This window comes from Triturus cristatus, chromosome 8 (assembly GCF_964204655.1).
Source record: "Triturus cristatus chromosome 8, aTriCri1.1, whole genome shotgun sequence".
NCBI classification, from domain to species: domain Eukaryota; kingdom Metazoa; phylum Chordata; class Amphibia; order Caudata; family Salamandridae; genus Triturus; species Triturus cristatus.
The window spans coordinates 277639285-277655772 of NC_140591.1; the positions used below are offsets into that span (position 1 = coordinate 277639285).

A 16488-nucleotide genomic window follows, 5' to 3' on the forward strand; every position below is an offset into this window, starting at 1 on the left:
ACAGCTAATGTCTGAAGAGTGTGGAGAAGCCATTTATTGAACCTGGATCCTCATACACCAGCTGATGTTTGAGGCACACTGAACATTCCACAGTGAGCTTCACTTCAAGATTCTAAGGAGAGGTACGTACCAACGGGAAAAAGGAGAATGGTGGAACGGGCGAAGGAAAGAGGAGGGAAGGAGCGAGGAAGAAAGGGACGGAAAGGAATAAAATGCTATAGTAATTACAACGACTTCATTAAGTTTTGCGCTGTACAATTGCTGTATGAAAAAAGTTAATAAAAACACGTCAAAAATAAATATTGGGAAGAAAGAGTGCAAGCTTCCCCCCTCAGGAGATAGCCAGAGACAAGGCAGAAGCAGCGCAAGCATTCCCATCACTGGGCAAGTAAAAATCAGGCAGCAGCGGTGAAAGCTTTGCTTCCTCACAGGACAGCATGGCTATAGTAATTAGGCTTTTCTGTCTCATAGAAGACAGCAAGAAAGAGTAGAACCGTCGCCATTTGTGATGCCCTAGTGTGACCTTAATTTAGTGGGGACCATTCTGATGGCTTCACCTTTCGATCCGATGTATTCTTCAGTGTATTTGTTGACCCTAAAAATAGTTTTTCTGAGTGCTTTTATTTCTGCTCCTAGAGTTCTGGGTAAGCTGGTTGTGCACACTCATTGCTCATTCTTGCTTAAAGTGATTTCTCCCTTTTACTATGGTCAAGCTATTACATGACTGACTGTATTCCCACTGCTACATTCTTTAAAGGATGAGGAGAGGTTGCATTGCTTGGATTCCAGGCATCGTTAGTTTTTACATCGACGGGGCAAAGGAGATGTGTGTGTGTGTGTGTCTTGAACTTTTTGTTTTCTTTGTAAGACTGAAAAAAGGGAAAGCTGGTTCAAATGCACACAGTAGCCTGCTGGATTTTCCTTTGTATTGAGCTTTGCTATGTGTTTGCAAAGAAAGAGCTCCCAGAAAGCATCAGGCCTCATTCTACCAGGGTACATCTACCTCACCCTTATTTATGTGGTGCCAGTGGCGAAAACCTTTCGTGCAGCAAACTGCATGTCCGCTCACATGTTCATGAAACATTACTTCTTGTATCCCTTGGCTACAGGACGTGCATGCTTTGCCTGGGTCATATTTTATGATTTAGTTTTTTGTCTAACCCTACTGCTCTCGGTCTCCCCTCCTATAAGGGTAATGCTTGGGGATTCATTGAAATTACTTGTAAATAGCAGAAAGAAGTATCAAGTTAAAGTTTTTCTGATGGTTCTCTAACAATCTGTCCACCTTCCTTTCCTGAGGGGTAGAGTTAACCTGTCCTGGATAATAAACTTCCTGGCTCACTGTTCACTAAGATTTGCCTTGGTCCTTGGTACACTTCTCCGTCTTTTCTATCTGTTGGTTTTCTATTTTTTCATTCAACAGCCCTGGCAACTTTCACCGTGTGATGAGGGGATAGGGCTGAGGAGTGAGCATGACCATGGGCCGAGCTTAGCCCAGGGCACTTTAAATTAACCATCTCCTCGCTTCAGCGCCAAAAAAGGTTCTCATGTTGTTGCTGAAGTCCTAAGGAAGTTTTACACCTCATAATGGTCATTGGCTGTGCAGAGCATTGACACAATTAACTGGAACCCTGCTGTCTGCAGGGGTTTCCAGCTAACAGTGTGCACATCGTGAGATATCAGCTCCTCACCAGGAGACCGCATGAAGAGAGCCGATATCTTGTGACACACATGGTATTGTGTGAGGTGGAAGGTCAGAGTCTACCTCAGAAGGCCACGGAAACAGACTAAGGAACTTATGTCAGTGCGGAGGGTGGTACCGACTTGCTGTGTTGTCACGGCCAGCAGAGGTGTACAGCGGAGCAGCTATAGCGCCACCTAGCAGAGCTGGGGAGCTATTGCCTAGAAAGATGATTTTTTTTTTCCAGATGATTCTGGCGTCTGGAGAATATTTATAAATGAGGAATCCATCTGAAAGAATGGAGGTAACTTATACATTTGGTCACTACATGAATGCATTGAGGAATTCTAGGTATGAGTATTGTTCAGCACAGAGTATCTCACCTCAAAATCAACAGCATGATATTTTTGTAAACTTGGTGACATGAAAGTTAGGAGTGGTGCATATTAAATGATGTGAACAGTTAAAAGAATTATGAGATGTCTTTTCTCGCAGAACATCTTAGCCACAAGAATGTACATATGCAAAACCAAGATTTACTTATTTAGACGCGTGTTCATGGTGGCACATTATAGTGCTCAGATATTCATAATACAATATTACAATCATTTTTTAATGGCATTTTACATATAGTCAATTAAAACACATGATTATAGAAAAAACCTGAAAAGATACTGGGCAAAAAGGACCTTTGTGAACCTGAACTGTAACAGTCTCAGCTCGACCCTACCTCTTCAGCCCGCCCTCAGATTTATGTTATTCTTTTAACCAAAAATCCCCGTTTAATAACTAAAGCAATTATACAAGTAGTCACCAGCAGCATGTTACACGATGATTAGTGGATTAAACAAAAACAGAAAAAATGTATGCGTTTACAAGGCGCTGTTTCATAAGACGCCTGTTTCAAGTCACATAATACTCATCACCCATAAAAGGAGACTTGTGTCTACTTCTGTCACCTTGACCAGATAAAGATAGTAAAGCTGCCTTTGTTATGGGACTATGGTCAGGTTAAGATGAGTGAAGAGAGTACAGGACTGCTAGTTCAGCAGGATCCAGGAACCTCGGTAACGTTGGATCTGTCTTTGCAGGCCGTCGTTGAGAATTCATAGGAATCGTATTGTGAAACAACAAATGTGGGACCTAAGAAAAGATTTAGAAAAAGAAACAATGTGAATATTGATCTTTGCAGGAAGAAAACATGTAATTGAACCAAAATGCCTAACAAGGGCCTTTGACAATTTTCCAATCCTTAACATGCGTAATCACTCGTGTTAGCCCCCCTGCTGGAGTTCTACTGCCCAGCTTGTCCGCAGCTCTCTACCCTCTGCTGCCTACCTGCTGCCCTCTGTTTGTGCTTTCGCTGCTCGTTTCTTGCTCTGTCTTGCCTTTTCTGTTTGATTTTCTGCCCCGTGTTTTGCCTTTCCTGCTTGTTTTTCTGTTCTGTTTTGCCTTTTTAGCTCGTTTTTCTGCCTTCTGTTTTGCCACCTTCTGCTCTGTTTTGTCTTTTTTGCTTGTTTTTCTGCCCTCTGTTTTGTCTTTCAGGCTCATTTTTCTGCCTGCAGTTTGCCTGACCTTTTCTGCCAAATTTTCAGCTCTCTGTTTACCTTCTCATTTTTCTTTCCGTTTTCTGAGGACCTGGCTTTTTGATTGAGACCTTGCACCCCAGCGCCTGGACGCCCACAGGGGTGACAGTACTGCGCTCTACATATGCTGATTGATTGATTTACCTTTTTTTTTTTTTTTGAGATTGAGAACTTTGTTTATTTAGACCGTAGTCTTTAAACACAAAAAGATCTCGTAAACAAACAAAACCATACAATTCCTTAAAACTAGCTTAGCTTAGTACATATGTTAAAAAGTTCGGTATCCACCTTCTCTCCCAATAGCATCACGTTTCAATATTATATACACTAATTAAATAATTAAAATAGCATAAAATTCATTGAACGGCGGTACCATTAATACTCTAATTTAGAAGGGGTACATTGTCCACATCCTTTCCCCAATAGCAGCAATAATTTAAAACAGTTGGATCCATAAAATGTTCGTTAGGCTAACATATTTATATACTCGGAATAGGGGGATTTTAAAAGTAAGTAAAATTTCTAACCTCGCTTGAGTTTATCCCGTACAAAACAGTTTATGCCTTTCATGTAGTTTCCTAGTGCAATAGCAATATCAAGACTTGTCATTTCTGTCAGTAGAACAATAGCTTGAGCTCGTGACCTTATTCCATATTTTAAAAATACTAGGCGTAAAAACTATTTTCTCAAATCTAAAACCGCAAGGCAATCTAGCAATATATGCAAAATTTCAGATCTGGTCCCAAGCCCACATTTACATGTTCTGTCTGGGTATAACATTTCTGCATTTATTTTTCCCTCCATTAGCCATGGGTTAATGCCGATTCGTACTCTTAGGATTTCGCACCTAAGCCCGTGGTTACGCAGAGTTTCCAGATACGGATACCATGCAGCATTTACCCAGGAGCTTATTATACCCTGAACTGATTTTTTCTTACTCAGGTACTCCAGATCGAGATTCCTTGACTGCTCCATGCCTTGGTACCTGAGCGATCTCTTGGTAAATTCTACATCCAGGGGGTGCAGTGTTGAACTCACGTTTAAACTCCCTGCTATTACCTGGATTTTCGCTTCCTTTGCCCATTTTAAACTACTGTCCCTGATCTCCTCACTACACCAGTGTGAGACTTTCTGCACTCCCCCTGGATCCTGGTGTTTCCAGAATCTTAACAGAGACATTTGGACCTGGCTGCTCCACGCTATTGTTCCTGTCTTCATTCTAATTGCCTGAATCATAGCAGAGCTTGAAAGGGACAATAGCGTTTTTAAGGCCTTACCTTCATCCCGATCCCACCCTCCTTTACCACTTAGATGGAGAACTTCTGCCCCATACAATACTTGAGGTGGAATCATAGCTTCATAAGCTTTTAACATTGGTCTATGTGACATATCCCCATAATCTTTATTAATTTTTTTCAGCCCACAAATGGTTGAAAAAGCTTTTGTTTTTTGGGCTTCTAGGTGGGTACACCATTTTAGGGAGCTGTCGATTACAATTTCCAGTTTTATTTGTCCTAAAAACCAACTAAAATTTTTGTCTCTCTTACCAAAACATAAAATCTTCGTTTTATCCATATTTACAACTAAAAACTTTGCCTCACAGTATTCTCTAAAAACATTTAATTTCCTTTGGAGCCCAAGTTCCGTTTGATCCATTATAACGAGGTCATCAGCGTATAGGAGACCTGATACTTTTCTGCCACTTGATTGATTTACCTATTTGGAGAGATAATCAATAGCACATGAAGTGCACTGGGGATTTATTTGCCTGGGGATTCTGCTAATATGATGTGGTTTTTGTGGTAGGTTTGTGGGCGAGTTCAAGTGGGTCCACCTGTAGAAGCTGGTCAACTTCTACAAACCTGCAATTTTGTGGTTACTTACAAGCTTTTAAGTACTATCTCCCACTGACACCGGTCCTAGATTTATCTTGGTCTGGAGTAAATTGTTTTCCAAGTTTTGAATAAGAAGGGGAACACCCCTGCAATGTCACTGGGAGCATTAGTAAGGGATTTCTTGGGGGCCGCAAGCGTAGGAGGGTGATATTTTCCCTTTGGAGGAACAAGAAATGTTGCTAAAGCCAACGGAAATGGCTTTTGTACAGGGAAAGGTGCATAAATAAAGAAACACAACATTCAGGCACACATTTGCATACATCACACATATATTTCCACATGTTGACAGAGTTATAGACCTACTGACTTGCATCCTTTCTTTCTGAGGTCTACAGTCACAGCAGGTGCAGACCTCCTTCTGTTCTTTCAGAGTCCAGTAGTGTTCTTAGGCTGCTAGAGGTGCCACTTTTATGCCAATTTCAAGTTTGTGGGTGAGGAGGATTCCCTAACAAAGGAGGGCAAAATTCCCATGGGCAATCCTACCCATGTTTACATCAGTTCCTGGGGGATTAGGACTAAACAATCCCCCAGTGCATCTCTGCCAAAATCCAAAATGTCAGAACCTTTCCTCCTCAGGTCAGCTCTGGGCACACCTGCATTATGTCCAGTATTATGAGCGATTCCCCTTAGAAAGCCAGTTCCGCAAAAGGTTTTCCCCTTCTGGAAGCAATAACAGCCTGTCAGTCTACACAAAGGAGAGATCTCACATTTGCCTTTGACAGCAACGTTCCATTTGAAATGTGTCCATCTGCGGCCACAGACCTTTGCAGTCCTGTCAGAAAAAGGTCACACCTCCTTCCACCAACAGGCCTCTTGTTCCCCTTTTCTGGGAGCCATTGACACTTCTTGCCATTAGGGCAGCAGGCTGTCTCAGGTGACAATGGATGTAGTTAATGAGAAACAGCTACTAAAAATTTGAGGCAAGAAATTAGTGACTGTCCAAAGTCAACTTCAAATTAAACGTTAACTTAAATCAGACTTTAGCACTATGGGTTTAATGTCATAATTACTTTGATACCTCAAAGTACTATATTTGGTGGTTCTAAATGGACGTTAGAGCTTAGCGGCTGCATTAGTGTAGCCCCAAGGTAGCTATGGGACTACTAGCCTTGCTACAGTGAAATGGCAAGTTTTCACTGTCAGGACACGTAAAACAGAAAAGAAACATGTACCTATTCTTAATATTCTGCACCCTGCCTTATGGTCACTTAATGTCTACCCTAAGGGTAACTTATAAATATCAAGAAGGAGGTTTGGACTTGGCAAAAGGGTTATTTTGCTATGCTGAGTCGGCAGCTTAAAAGATGCCTGACTAGGCTGAAGGGTTAGTCCTAGAGCCATGTTTTCATTTTGTCACTGCAGTGGTGACACCAAATGTGCTGCAGTCCACCGGTAACTTTTAACTTACTAACCCTGGGTACACCTTGCACCATAGACTAGGGATATAAAGGTAAGTTATGTCTGCCAATCAGTAATTAGCCAATTGCACATACATTTTAGGGGGCGGAGCGCATGCAATAGTACCTAGTCAGTGTGGCACAGTTCACTTCAGTGTAAAATAAAAACAAACGCAGCATCAGTCCAAATAATTGGAGGGAGGGGGTGACCATACAAAAGGAGGCATTTCCTTACACTGTTCATATGTAGCACTGCCTTTCAGCCCCTCCTCTCTAGCAATATCCTTTGTCAAATGTAGGGTTGCCATTTTGCTCAATGTACAACGTGTACAATGTGTATCAAGCCCGAGGCTTTGGTTCTGCAAAATTTATCAATAGTGTTACTTCATTTACCTCAAATAGAACAGATTGTGAACATGCCATTTGACAGTGAAACTTTATTTAGGAAAATATGTAGATGAAGCCCAGCAGGGAATTAAAAGAGACACAGTGTGCTCAAAACAAGTTCTTTGGTTTTGGGCGCCCTTTCAATTTTGTATCATAGCTCAAGGTTCGAGCGGTCCTCTTGAGGACATGCTGTCTTCTATGGCGCCAGCAGCAATGTTAAGCTTAACGCCACCCCTTCTCCCATCATGGACACTTTTCATCAAGAGGTAATGCAAGACAAGCCTAGGACTGTGAAGCAATAAAACAGTGGAGAGGAGCTCAGTCCACAGCTCAAGAGACAAAGTACCACACCTGACTTTTCAGCACTGAAGAATCCCTTTGTCTCGTTGCATTTCAGATTTTGTTAAGAAGCAATGAACATGATTCGATGGGTACTGCAACAACTTATCCAGTTGGGCCCTCCTACAATTTATTGAGGCAAAAAACTGTTCCTCCAATTCTAGAGACGCATCAATACCTTACAGACCTCCAGTATGAACTTCTGATCATACTACCCAAAGGAGTCATATAAATGGTACCCAAGAGGCAACAGAATTAGGCGTTTTATTCCAGGTATATGCTGCTTAGGATAAGGCCTGGATCTCAGAAAGCTAAGCAATTTCTGCAAGAAACAATCCTTCAATAAATACTTCCACTTGCAGAGTCCTCATCAGTTTCTACCAGACACCAGGATGCATCCACAATAGCTCTTGTATGCCGACAGGTGGCACCATGGCTCTTGGTCTGAATTCAGCTACTGAGGTAATTTCGAGGACTTGTCCTCTTTGTGCGGGCCATCACCATTTGGCTCCTTTACATTGATCGATTCAGAGGTGTTCCACTTCTGATGATGCCGTCAATGTCAGGTTGCGATGTCTGTTGAAGGCTGCCATTTGATATTGTGCCTGGCTCTGTTCTGGTGCATTGCCTGGTACTCACAGCTTTTCACACCTGGTGCTGACCCATCTTCAGTAGGCAGTATTCACCCAGACTTTACTGGTTAAGTTCCAGCCCCCTGTGACTCTTTCTGGTGCACCTTTGGATGCTGAGGAGCTTCTGGGCCCATTTTATGCACCTAGGCTGGTAGTTTGTACCCCAGCATCAGTCGAATTCAGCAGTTTGTCTGCACTGTAAAGTGCTCAATGTGTTCCACTCAGCCACCAAAGGTGTCAATATTTTCGCCATCATCACCAGGTTCTTCAGGTGGTGGATGTTCTGTCGGTCAAAATCAACCAAAACTTTAGGTGCTGATCCTGTCAGGGTGTCTCCTGGCACCATGCAATTTTGACCTGAGTCCCAGGCACTTGGCTCACCCTTCTGGGTTCATTATGGCTTCAAAGACGGTGTGTGAAGAGGTAGTTGATGCCAAGGAAGTGTTTTGGGCCTACTCTTTCTCTGAGTCACCCCTTAGTATGACTCTCAGTTGGCAAACCTTCCTTGATCACAAAATTGACTGCATTTCCTCTTCACTCAGTCTGTCGGATGGGGAATGGAAGTAGATTGATGAGATGGGGATGAAAGTATTCTTAGGTCTGGCCTTGATATAGTGGACTCAGTAGCCAAATCCATGGGCTTTTCTGTGTCTGTATGCCCTGCTGTTAGGTTGAACTGGTGTCTTGAGGGCTGCCAAGGCCGTCTTGTTGGACTTTTCTTTCGAGGGCTCTCATCTTTTCAGAGAAGGGAATGATCGAGTCCTGGAGAGGCACATTCCTAGACTAGACCACCGACTAGGAGTACGTTATGGAGGATGCATAGGTAGACTTCCGCTAGCTCAAGGGTTAAGCAACTTAGTAGACCTTTTTCTGTTGAACATGCGTAAAGTTGTCACACATTTCATAATACTGATTGAGAGAGTCACGTCCTTGAAATTGCTTCAGAGGCCCTACTGCTGGACTTTGCCCTTTCATTCACACAGGCCTACGGCATGTGGACTTACAGTAGCTTTGGGTGAGAATGGTTTTACAACTTTTATTCAGTGTACTGTATCCTTCAACATTGTTCCTCACATTCTTGGGGGCAGTGTCCTAGTTCTAGTGGGAGTTTCCATCGTAGGTCAAGCCTACTTGAGCTGGCAGGAAGTACCTAGGTTTAACTTGTTTTGTTTTTGCTTGCTTCTCTTCCAGGGTGTGAAGTACCAGCCTCTTGATGGCACCCTTGTATTAGTGGTCCAATGTTCTTAATTGAGGACCTCTTTGAGGTCCCGGTTTAGGGAACTTCTTTTCTCCTGCCATGGGTTGTTATCTGTTGTTGAAGCCTAAGATCGGTCAGACGATTCCTGTTCTGAGCTTAGTGCTGTTCTTTAATCACTGCTTGTTTCATTCTTACTGTGTTTGACTGCAGCAAGGGGAGCACCACACCAGCTCAATTCAGTCCATGACATGCTGTCCTATGTAGGCACCAGTCCTGCTTTCTAACCTCTTTGTGCAGTTAGAAGTCTCTAGCAGAAGAGCAAGTTACTTACCTTGGGTAATCCCTTTTCTGATAGAGACTCTAACAACAGATTCCTCATCAACTCACCCATCCTCCCCATTCTGTGAACTGAACTGTTTTTGACCTAAAAATATCCCAATTTAGGAATCTGTACACTGGTCACAACTATTCTGATTTTGGCACCACGTCTGCAGAAAAGGGAAGAAATCAGCGCCTATATTGGCCTGCACCCATCCTTTTCAGTGCGTAGGGATATCGATGCAAAGCCATCAGTCCCACCTGCAGCATGCAGGTGAACTGCTTTCAATTTTCGAAGGTGAGGAATCTGCAGTAAGAGTCTCTACCAGAAAAGTTGTTAACGAAGGTATGTAACTTTTCCTTCAGAACACTACTGGACCTGCGGAAGATAAGAGGATTGAACCTGCTGTTTCCAAGCTGAAAAAAGCCCTGGAGTATTGAACCCGCTCTCCCTTTCTCTCTCTCTCGCTCGCTCTCTCGCTCTCTTTCACCTCTCACTCTCCCTCTCTCTCTCCTTCCCTCCCTCCCTCCCTCCCTCCCTCCCTCCAAAGAAGTGGACTCCAAGGGTCATAAGGCTGACCTCTTGTTAAACCTACAGGGACACAAAAGCTACGAGAGGCCTATTCCTGCAAATGCCCAGCCCAGGGCTGAACTCTCCTTTTGGCCTCTGCCTGGCACCCTGTCAGGGAGACCTAGTATATCCTACCTGCACTCCAACTCGGTCAGCATCAAATTAAACCTAGGACCTGTTCTACTGCGACATTGACTACCATTTGTGCTTTGTGTTTCTTGGCGCTATTTCTACTTAGAAATCGAAAAATGTATATCTCCGGTTCCCCTCATTGTGTTTATTACATTTTAATATATTTTTCTAATTAGTATTGGGATTTTTATTGTTTAGTATTTCAACTTTATTACTGTTTAACTACTGCATAAGTACTTTACACATTTCCTTTAAGTTAAGCATGTCTACTGTGTGCCATAGCTACTGGGGAATTAAGCTCCGGTTTATTTAGTGACATTTGTTGTTCACCCTGACAAGGATTGTGATTATTACTTGAGGTGGATACTTACCCAGTTAATTAATAACCCAGTTTCTAGCAACCTTACTGATATTATGATGGCTACCAGATTGAAGCCCAGTTCTTGCCCGAATGTGAATAGGCAAGTGGCCAGACTTCACAGACCGGCGCCTGGTGGCCCAGATTTTCTCACCCAACACCTCCACCCAGAGAGACTTATCATGCAGGCCTCAACCAGTGAAATGCAACCTAAATCATTTCCAACCTGAAAGAGAATCCAAAAGGATAGAGGCTTTTGGCAAGAACATGTTTTCTTCTGCCCGTTTAGCATTATGCAAATGCTACATTGCTCAAACTACATTTTGCAAAATGCTGTTTGTATGCTGGGTAGTTACACACATGCCCAGTAGGACATGACCAGCAAGATCTTGCCGGCAGTCCCAGAAGACCTTAGAAGTACCACACATCATGGGTCAGACTGACACAAATCATTAATCCATCCTTCATTCCCGCACTGGAACATTTTGCCACACAATTTAAAGAGCTCCTCTAAACTCAGCAACTTTTCTTTTTGTGCTACCCCGTGTAAAACCTTGGCAGTGCGCTGAGCAAGTCTCTCACACTCTGGGGCCTATTTACGAAGTTTTCACGCAGTGCAGTCCAGCAAGTCACCTTGCTGCACTGCATGATGGGGAAAGGGCAGGAATGTGCCGTATTTAAGGTACTAAGGCGCATTTCTGCCTTTTACCCTGCGCTAATGCCCTTTTGACAGCCTAGCACCAATGAAGGCACCATTGAACCATGGTGCAAGGGTACCTGCGTTGCATGCAGGATTGTTTTCGTGCAGGAAAGTACTCCTTCCTGCACAAAAACAATCCTGAGAGGCATGGTTCTCTTTTTGTGTGCTGCAGAATGCAGTACATCTAGAAAGAGGAAGTAACGAGGGAAAATAAAGATATTTCTCCTCATTACACCTCCCTGGGACGGTGTATCTTTTTGGTGCATTCCCAGGTTTACCAATTCTGGTAAATCTGGGAATGCGTCAAAACGTCTCCCTTGGGCAGAGTAAGGCAGTGCAGTGATATGCGCTGCGTTGCTTTACTCCAGAGTTTTGGAGCCACTCAGGGCCACGCAAAGTGGCCTTGTGTGGCTTCATAATTCTCAGTTAGGACTTGCGTCTCTCATGCACCACGTTGTGTGGTGCAAGAGCGATGTAACTCCGCTTGTAAATAGAATTTTGCTGCTACCATTGTTTGCAGCCTAGCCATAAAGGGTCAAGAAAAGGTTGATAGCTGTCATTGTTAAACCTCTGGAGTGTGGGTGGTTCCTGCTCTATGCAGACACAGGTAACTTTAAATGACAGTCTGCTGCCAGTGACCAGTACTGTCCCAGTGCAAGTAAGTAAATGTGAACACAAAATGTAGGTGGCACTTACTTCTAGAGCTTTAGCTTGTGCCAAAGGGGGTACTTCTGATATTCATATTATTAAAGGGATTTTTCTGTTTGATTGTAATTGCAATTAAGTTTCACTCACAGTGTCACAGATAAGGCATGAAATGTCACACTTAAGCACACTTAAACCATGACAATGTCACACATTCGCAAACTCAAAACCTGGCAGCTATGTCTTAGGAACTCTTTGGTCCAGACGACTCATGACTAACCAGATGCAGCCAAATATGTTTTCTGGGCAGATCAGGATACTATTGATTGTCTGTGGAACGCAGCAGGTATTAGCGTTCATGGTGTACTTAGTCAACACCATGGATGCGTTCCACAGGATTTTTCATTGAAGTACAGGCGTCCCTCATGGATATGCCCTTCGAAAAGTTCTGCCTTTAAGGGGAGATTGCAGACTCTCCGTTGGATCTCTCTAAGGACAATAGAGCTATGACAAACTCTTGGGGACTGTGACCCTTGTCAAGCAGTTTTCACCTCATTTCAGGAAGTTTAAAGGCTATTCCAGAGGCTGGCCTAAAGACAGAAACATTCTTTCCTACTAGTGCAGCAGGCACCCCAGTCCTTTCAAGGTCCTGAACTTGGCTCTGGCTTGGAGGCAGGCAGTGAGCAGGCCAGTAGGGGAAAAAGTCCTCCAATTTCTCTTCCTTTGCTGCCACAGCCGCAATCCACTTTTTGTCTACCCTTAGAACCGGTAAGGTATGTGTTATATTTATAAAAGTGAGTCAGTCCTGCACAATATGGATGTAATTTGTTATTTGGAGGGTATAGTTGGTGAAGCTGTATGAAGTGAAGCTTAGTTAAGGGATTGCATAGCGTGGTTGGAGGGGTAGAAGTCTCTCAGCAATGATGTGAATTTCCAAATTGGTGGCGCGTGAGATGTGGAATTATAGGTGTTGAAGATCTTGGTGTATGTTTTCCACACTGTTGTAATTTTTATGTTTGTTGATTGGAGTGTATAGCGGGTGGATATCTAATACACAAATTAGACGCTAAAGGAGTTTAATACGTGCTTGGATGGGTAGTGATAATTTCCTCTAGCAGTGATATGGAATATGGATTAGCCATTCTAGGATGGTGGTGAGCGACACAGGATAGTCATTGTGTAGACGTTTCTGTTCGGGTTTTTTGTTTACATGGGCTAGAACTTCAAAAACGGGCTTTAGCGGGTCGTTTTTTTTGGACATGGACTTGTATGATTGTTTTGGGGCACATTTGAAAAGGCTGAGACCGTTATGGCCGTGTTTGCTCCCAACCGATGTTGTAATAAAGGAGATGGTTCCGCGATATAGAAGGTGAGGTTTATGATGTCATAGCTTTGTTGTTTACGTATAGTTATTCCGTTTGAGTGAGTGGTGGATATTAATATTGATAGAAGGATGAGGTTAATATGTTCAATGGTGTTTGTTAGGTTTTTCGATATGCAAGTGGAATTTGCTTGCTTGTGTTTTTTATATTGTTTACACATTTGGGTAAGTGATCTGAAATTGCTTGAGTGTATTGCAATAGGAATAAGTGTGGGGGTGGATGTAAGTGGGTGTTTTTAGTACTTTTTAGTATGTAAGGGACATGTCTGAGTGTTTAGAAACATGTAGTCACATGGAGTAATATAGTTAGCACGATGGAAGTAATGAAAACTTATGTATTTATTTGTAAGACTGGATTATGTCTGGGATATAGATTTACCTGTACTTTCAAAATGAGGCTTTCTGGTAAATTACAGATATAAAGATGCAAGTAACAGTGGGATGATTAATGCATTATGTATGCGAATTGAGGAAAGTTTTCTGTTGAAATGTTTGATGAGCATCATCTGTAACATGTGTACAATGGGATAGTGAGAAGATAGTTCTATGTGCAACGGGATGTAGACACCGGGCATCTTTCTGTAAAATGTTGGTTATGTAAAAATGATACATGAGTATATTTATGATTATTTCTTGTAAATTTAGTTTGTGTTTTGAGGCCCTCAGTCACTATTTGGTATTTTATATAATGTTCTTGATTCATGGATGGATTATTCATAGAAAAAGAATGAGATTTTATAGATAATAAAAAATGCAGTAGGTGATGCCGATTTATATAATGGCATTTCAATTATTGATAGTACAGAGATTTTTAATGCAAGTTTAAATCATTGATTGATTTATTATTTTTGAGCCATGTGTCAATGTTCTTCTGGGATGTTTTAATTTGCGATAATGATTTTAAAAGGTTTAATGTGACGTGTATTTCTATGTATGTATGTTGAATCTACGACGTTATTCCGCTGCCTTTTTCCCCGCTTGGAATCACAACGCGGTCGTTACATCGACCGCGTTGTGATTCCGCATACCATTACTCCGCAAGTCGGAACAACGACTTGCGGAGGGGGGGCGCTGGATGTTGGAATAGTATAATTTACTACGCCAACTCCAGTCTGTGCGGACACTAGGGAAGGTATTGGATTTTAAATCCAACACCTCCACCCCCCCACGCAAGTCGTTCTTCCGACTTGCGGAGTAATGGTATGCGGAATCACAACACGGTCGTTGTAACAACCGCGTTGTGATTCCAAGCGGGGAAAAAGTTTCGGGGTAAACGTTGTTTACCATGTATGTTCACAACCCTAATGAAGTCCTGTTTGTTGGACGAAATGCATTGGCTGGGTTGGGAAGCCTTTTTTTGAAGGATAAAATTCGATATATTACACATTAGCTCCTTTGATTTTAATGAACTGAATGGAAAATGGGCATATACTTGGACATTTATCGGATTCTTTTGACAATGTGTTCCTATAAACTTTAAAGTGTTTTCATGATTCTTGGCGTGCTCCCCTTTGCAGTGTACTGTATAAATGGGGATTTTTTGACTAAAGTTTTGTTTTCTCTAGTCTCTGTATTAGTAGCATGAAAGCCTACTTGGCACTGGTCTTCAGGCTACATATATATGATGCACGTGTTGTCAGCCTCATTCTCTACATTTCTTTGCTGCGACTGCGCATGGTACGTACATATGAGTACCTAAATATGCTTCCCTATGATATAACATAATACAACCCACAAGCATCAGCATATGTTTGCCTTATGTCTAGGCAGAGGACCACCTACACTGCGGTGAACTGTTTGGTGCGCGTGCTCTTGCGTTGGGCCGACCCCTCGCCCTGCCTTCCTGGAAGCCTATACCTCAGGCACACATAGGCTGATTCTTGTGGGTTGGATTATGTTATATCATAGAGGAAGCATATTTTAGGTACTCATATGACCTTATGCTGTTCCTCTAGAATAGGTGAGATATCATAACACCCCCACACTTTTTTCGGACCCAGAGTAGGGTCTACACCACATTCATTAGTCCTGAAGAAACACCTCGGATCCATCTGGACCACCAGGGCGTGAGACATATCGACCTAATCCAGCATAAACCACATTGCGTCTATGCTCTATTCACCAGATAGTCTTGCTTCCTAACTTTGCATCGACTGCCAAGTTTTTATCCCCCTTTTTTAGCCTACCATAGGGACCCCTCAATAAACTTATCACAGGATATTCTTCAGGTAGTTTTAAATTCACATTTACACTCCACTGTTTAGCTCCACACACGCGCATGCACCATCATAGCTTCTGCATCAAAAGATCTTTGTCAAAGCGCCCTCTCGCAGGGCCCTTGGGGCATTGCAGCACCGGCCCCATAAGGAGTAAAAAGCTTGATGATGAAGCATGACACCCACATGGGTGTGTGAGGGCATCCCTTCCTAATAAGGAAGATCCCCTTCACAATGTCCACCTGTTTTAATTTCTACATTTCTAGATAGAAACAAGTACCCTATTTTTGTTGATTCACTTGCTAATCCTCATGAGGAGCATGGGTACTGGACCCTAATTACGCTCCGTGTCCCTCTCTCATTTTGATGTATATAAATATTGTGATCACCATCGTACCTCTCATCTCTGCTGAATGTATGTGTTTTGAGCACAATTTTTCCTTTTAGCTGCTGGGTTTCTCTTTGTTACCCTTGTTTTTCTTGATACTGATATACCTGATGTTTGGTCCTTTGTTCAGCTCATGTTTCTGTTTCCTTTTTTGTTTAGATGGTTAGGACATTGTTGTTTGACAGACAGTTGCTTCTGTTAGCTTGACAAGGCACCCTCCGAGTCTTACATTGCGCCTGGAGGTGGTGATTGTGTTTGGGTGGTTTATTTTGCCCTTTTCTCTTCTAATTCAGGAGAGTTGGGGGTTTGGAACATGCGGCTTTCATTCTCGTAGCCTCAACCACTTATCTGCCAAATGACTGGTGCTGTGGTATGGGGGGTGACTGGTGCTGTGGTATGGGGGGTTACTGTCTAAGCTTCCTGTTTCCTACAGATGTCTCTGTTACAGTTCCAATCTAGTGTCCTGAGGTGTGAAGGGCTCTGTCCCTAGTTAGGCTTCTGCCTTTCTTGGTGCTGCTGCCGTTTCATTCAATACCAATCTATCATGGTTAGTTTGCTTGCTTTTCTGTCCTTAAACAGGCCTCCACTGGCTATTGCTTGGTATCAACACTTGAGGTGAGGAATCTGCAGGTAGGAGTATCCATCAGATTAATATGCCTGAGCC

At 42.8% G+C, this 16488-nt stretch overlaps 1 protein-coding gene across 8 annotated transcripts in view; it reads right to left on the bottom strand.

The window, feature by feature from the left end:
* Positions 1-266: 266 nt before the first annotated feature.
* C8H11orf65 (chromosome 8 C11orf65 homolog) overlaps positions 267-16488 on the bottom strand; it is a 356377-nt gene continuing 340155 nt past the window's right edge. For all 8 annotated transcript variants that reach the window (XM_085621519.1, XM_085621523.1, XM_085621520.1 and 5 more), the window contains one exon: positions 267-2824. In XM_085621519.1, coding sequence (XP_085477645.1) covers positions 2727-2824 — 98 coding nt within the window. In that variant the 3' untranslated portion in view covers positions 267-2726. The remainder of the gene's footprint in view (positions 2825-16488) is intronic.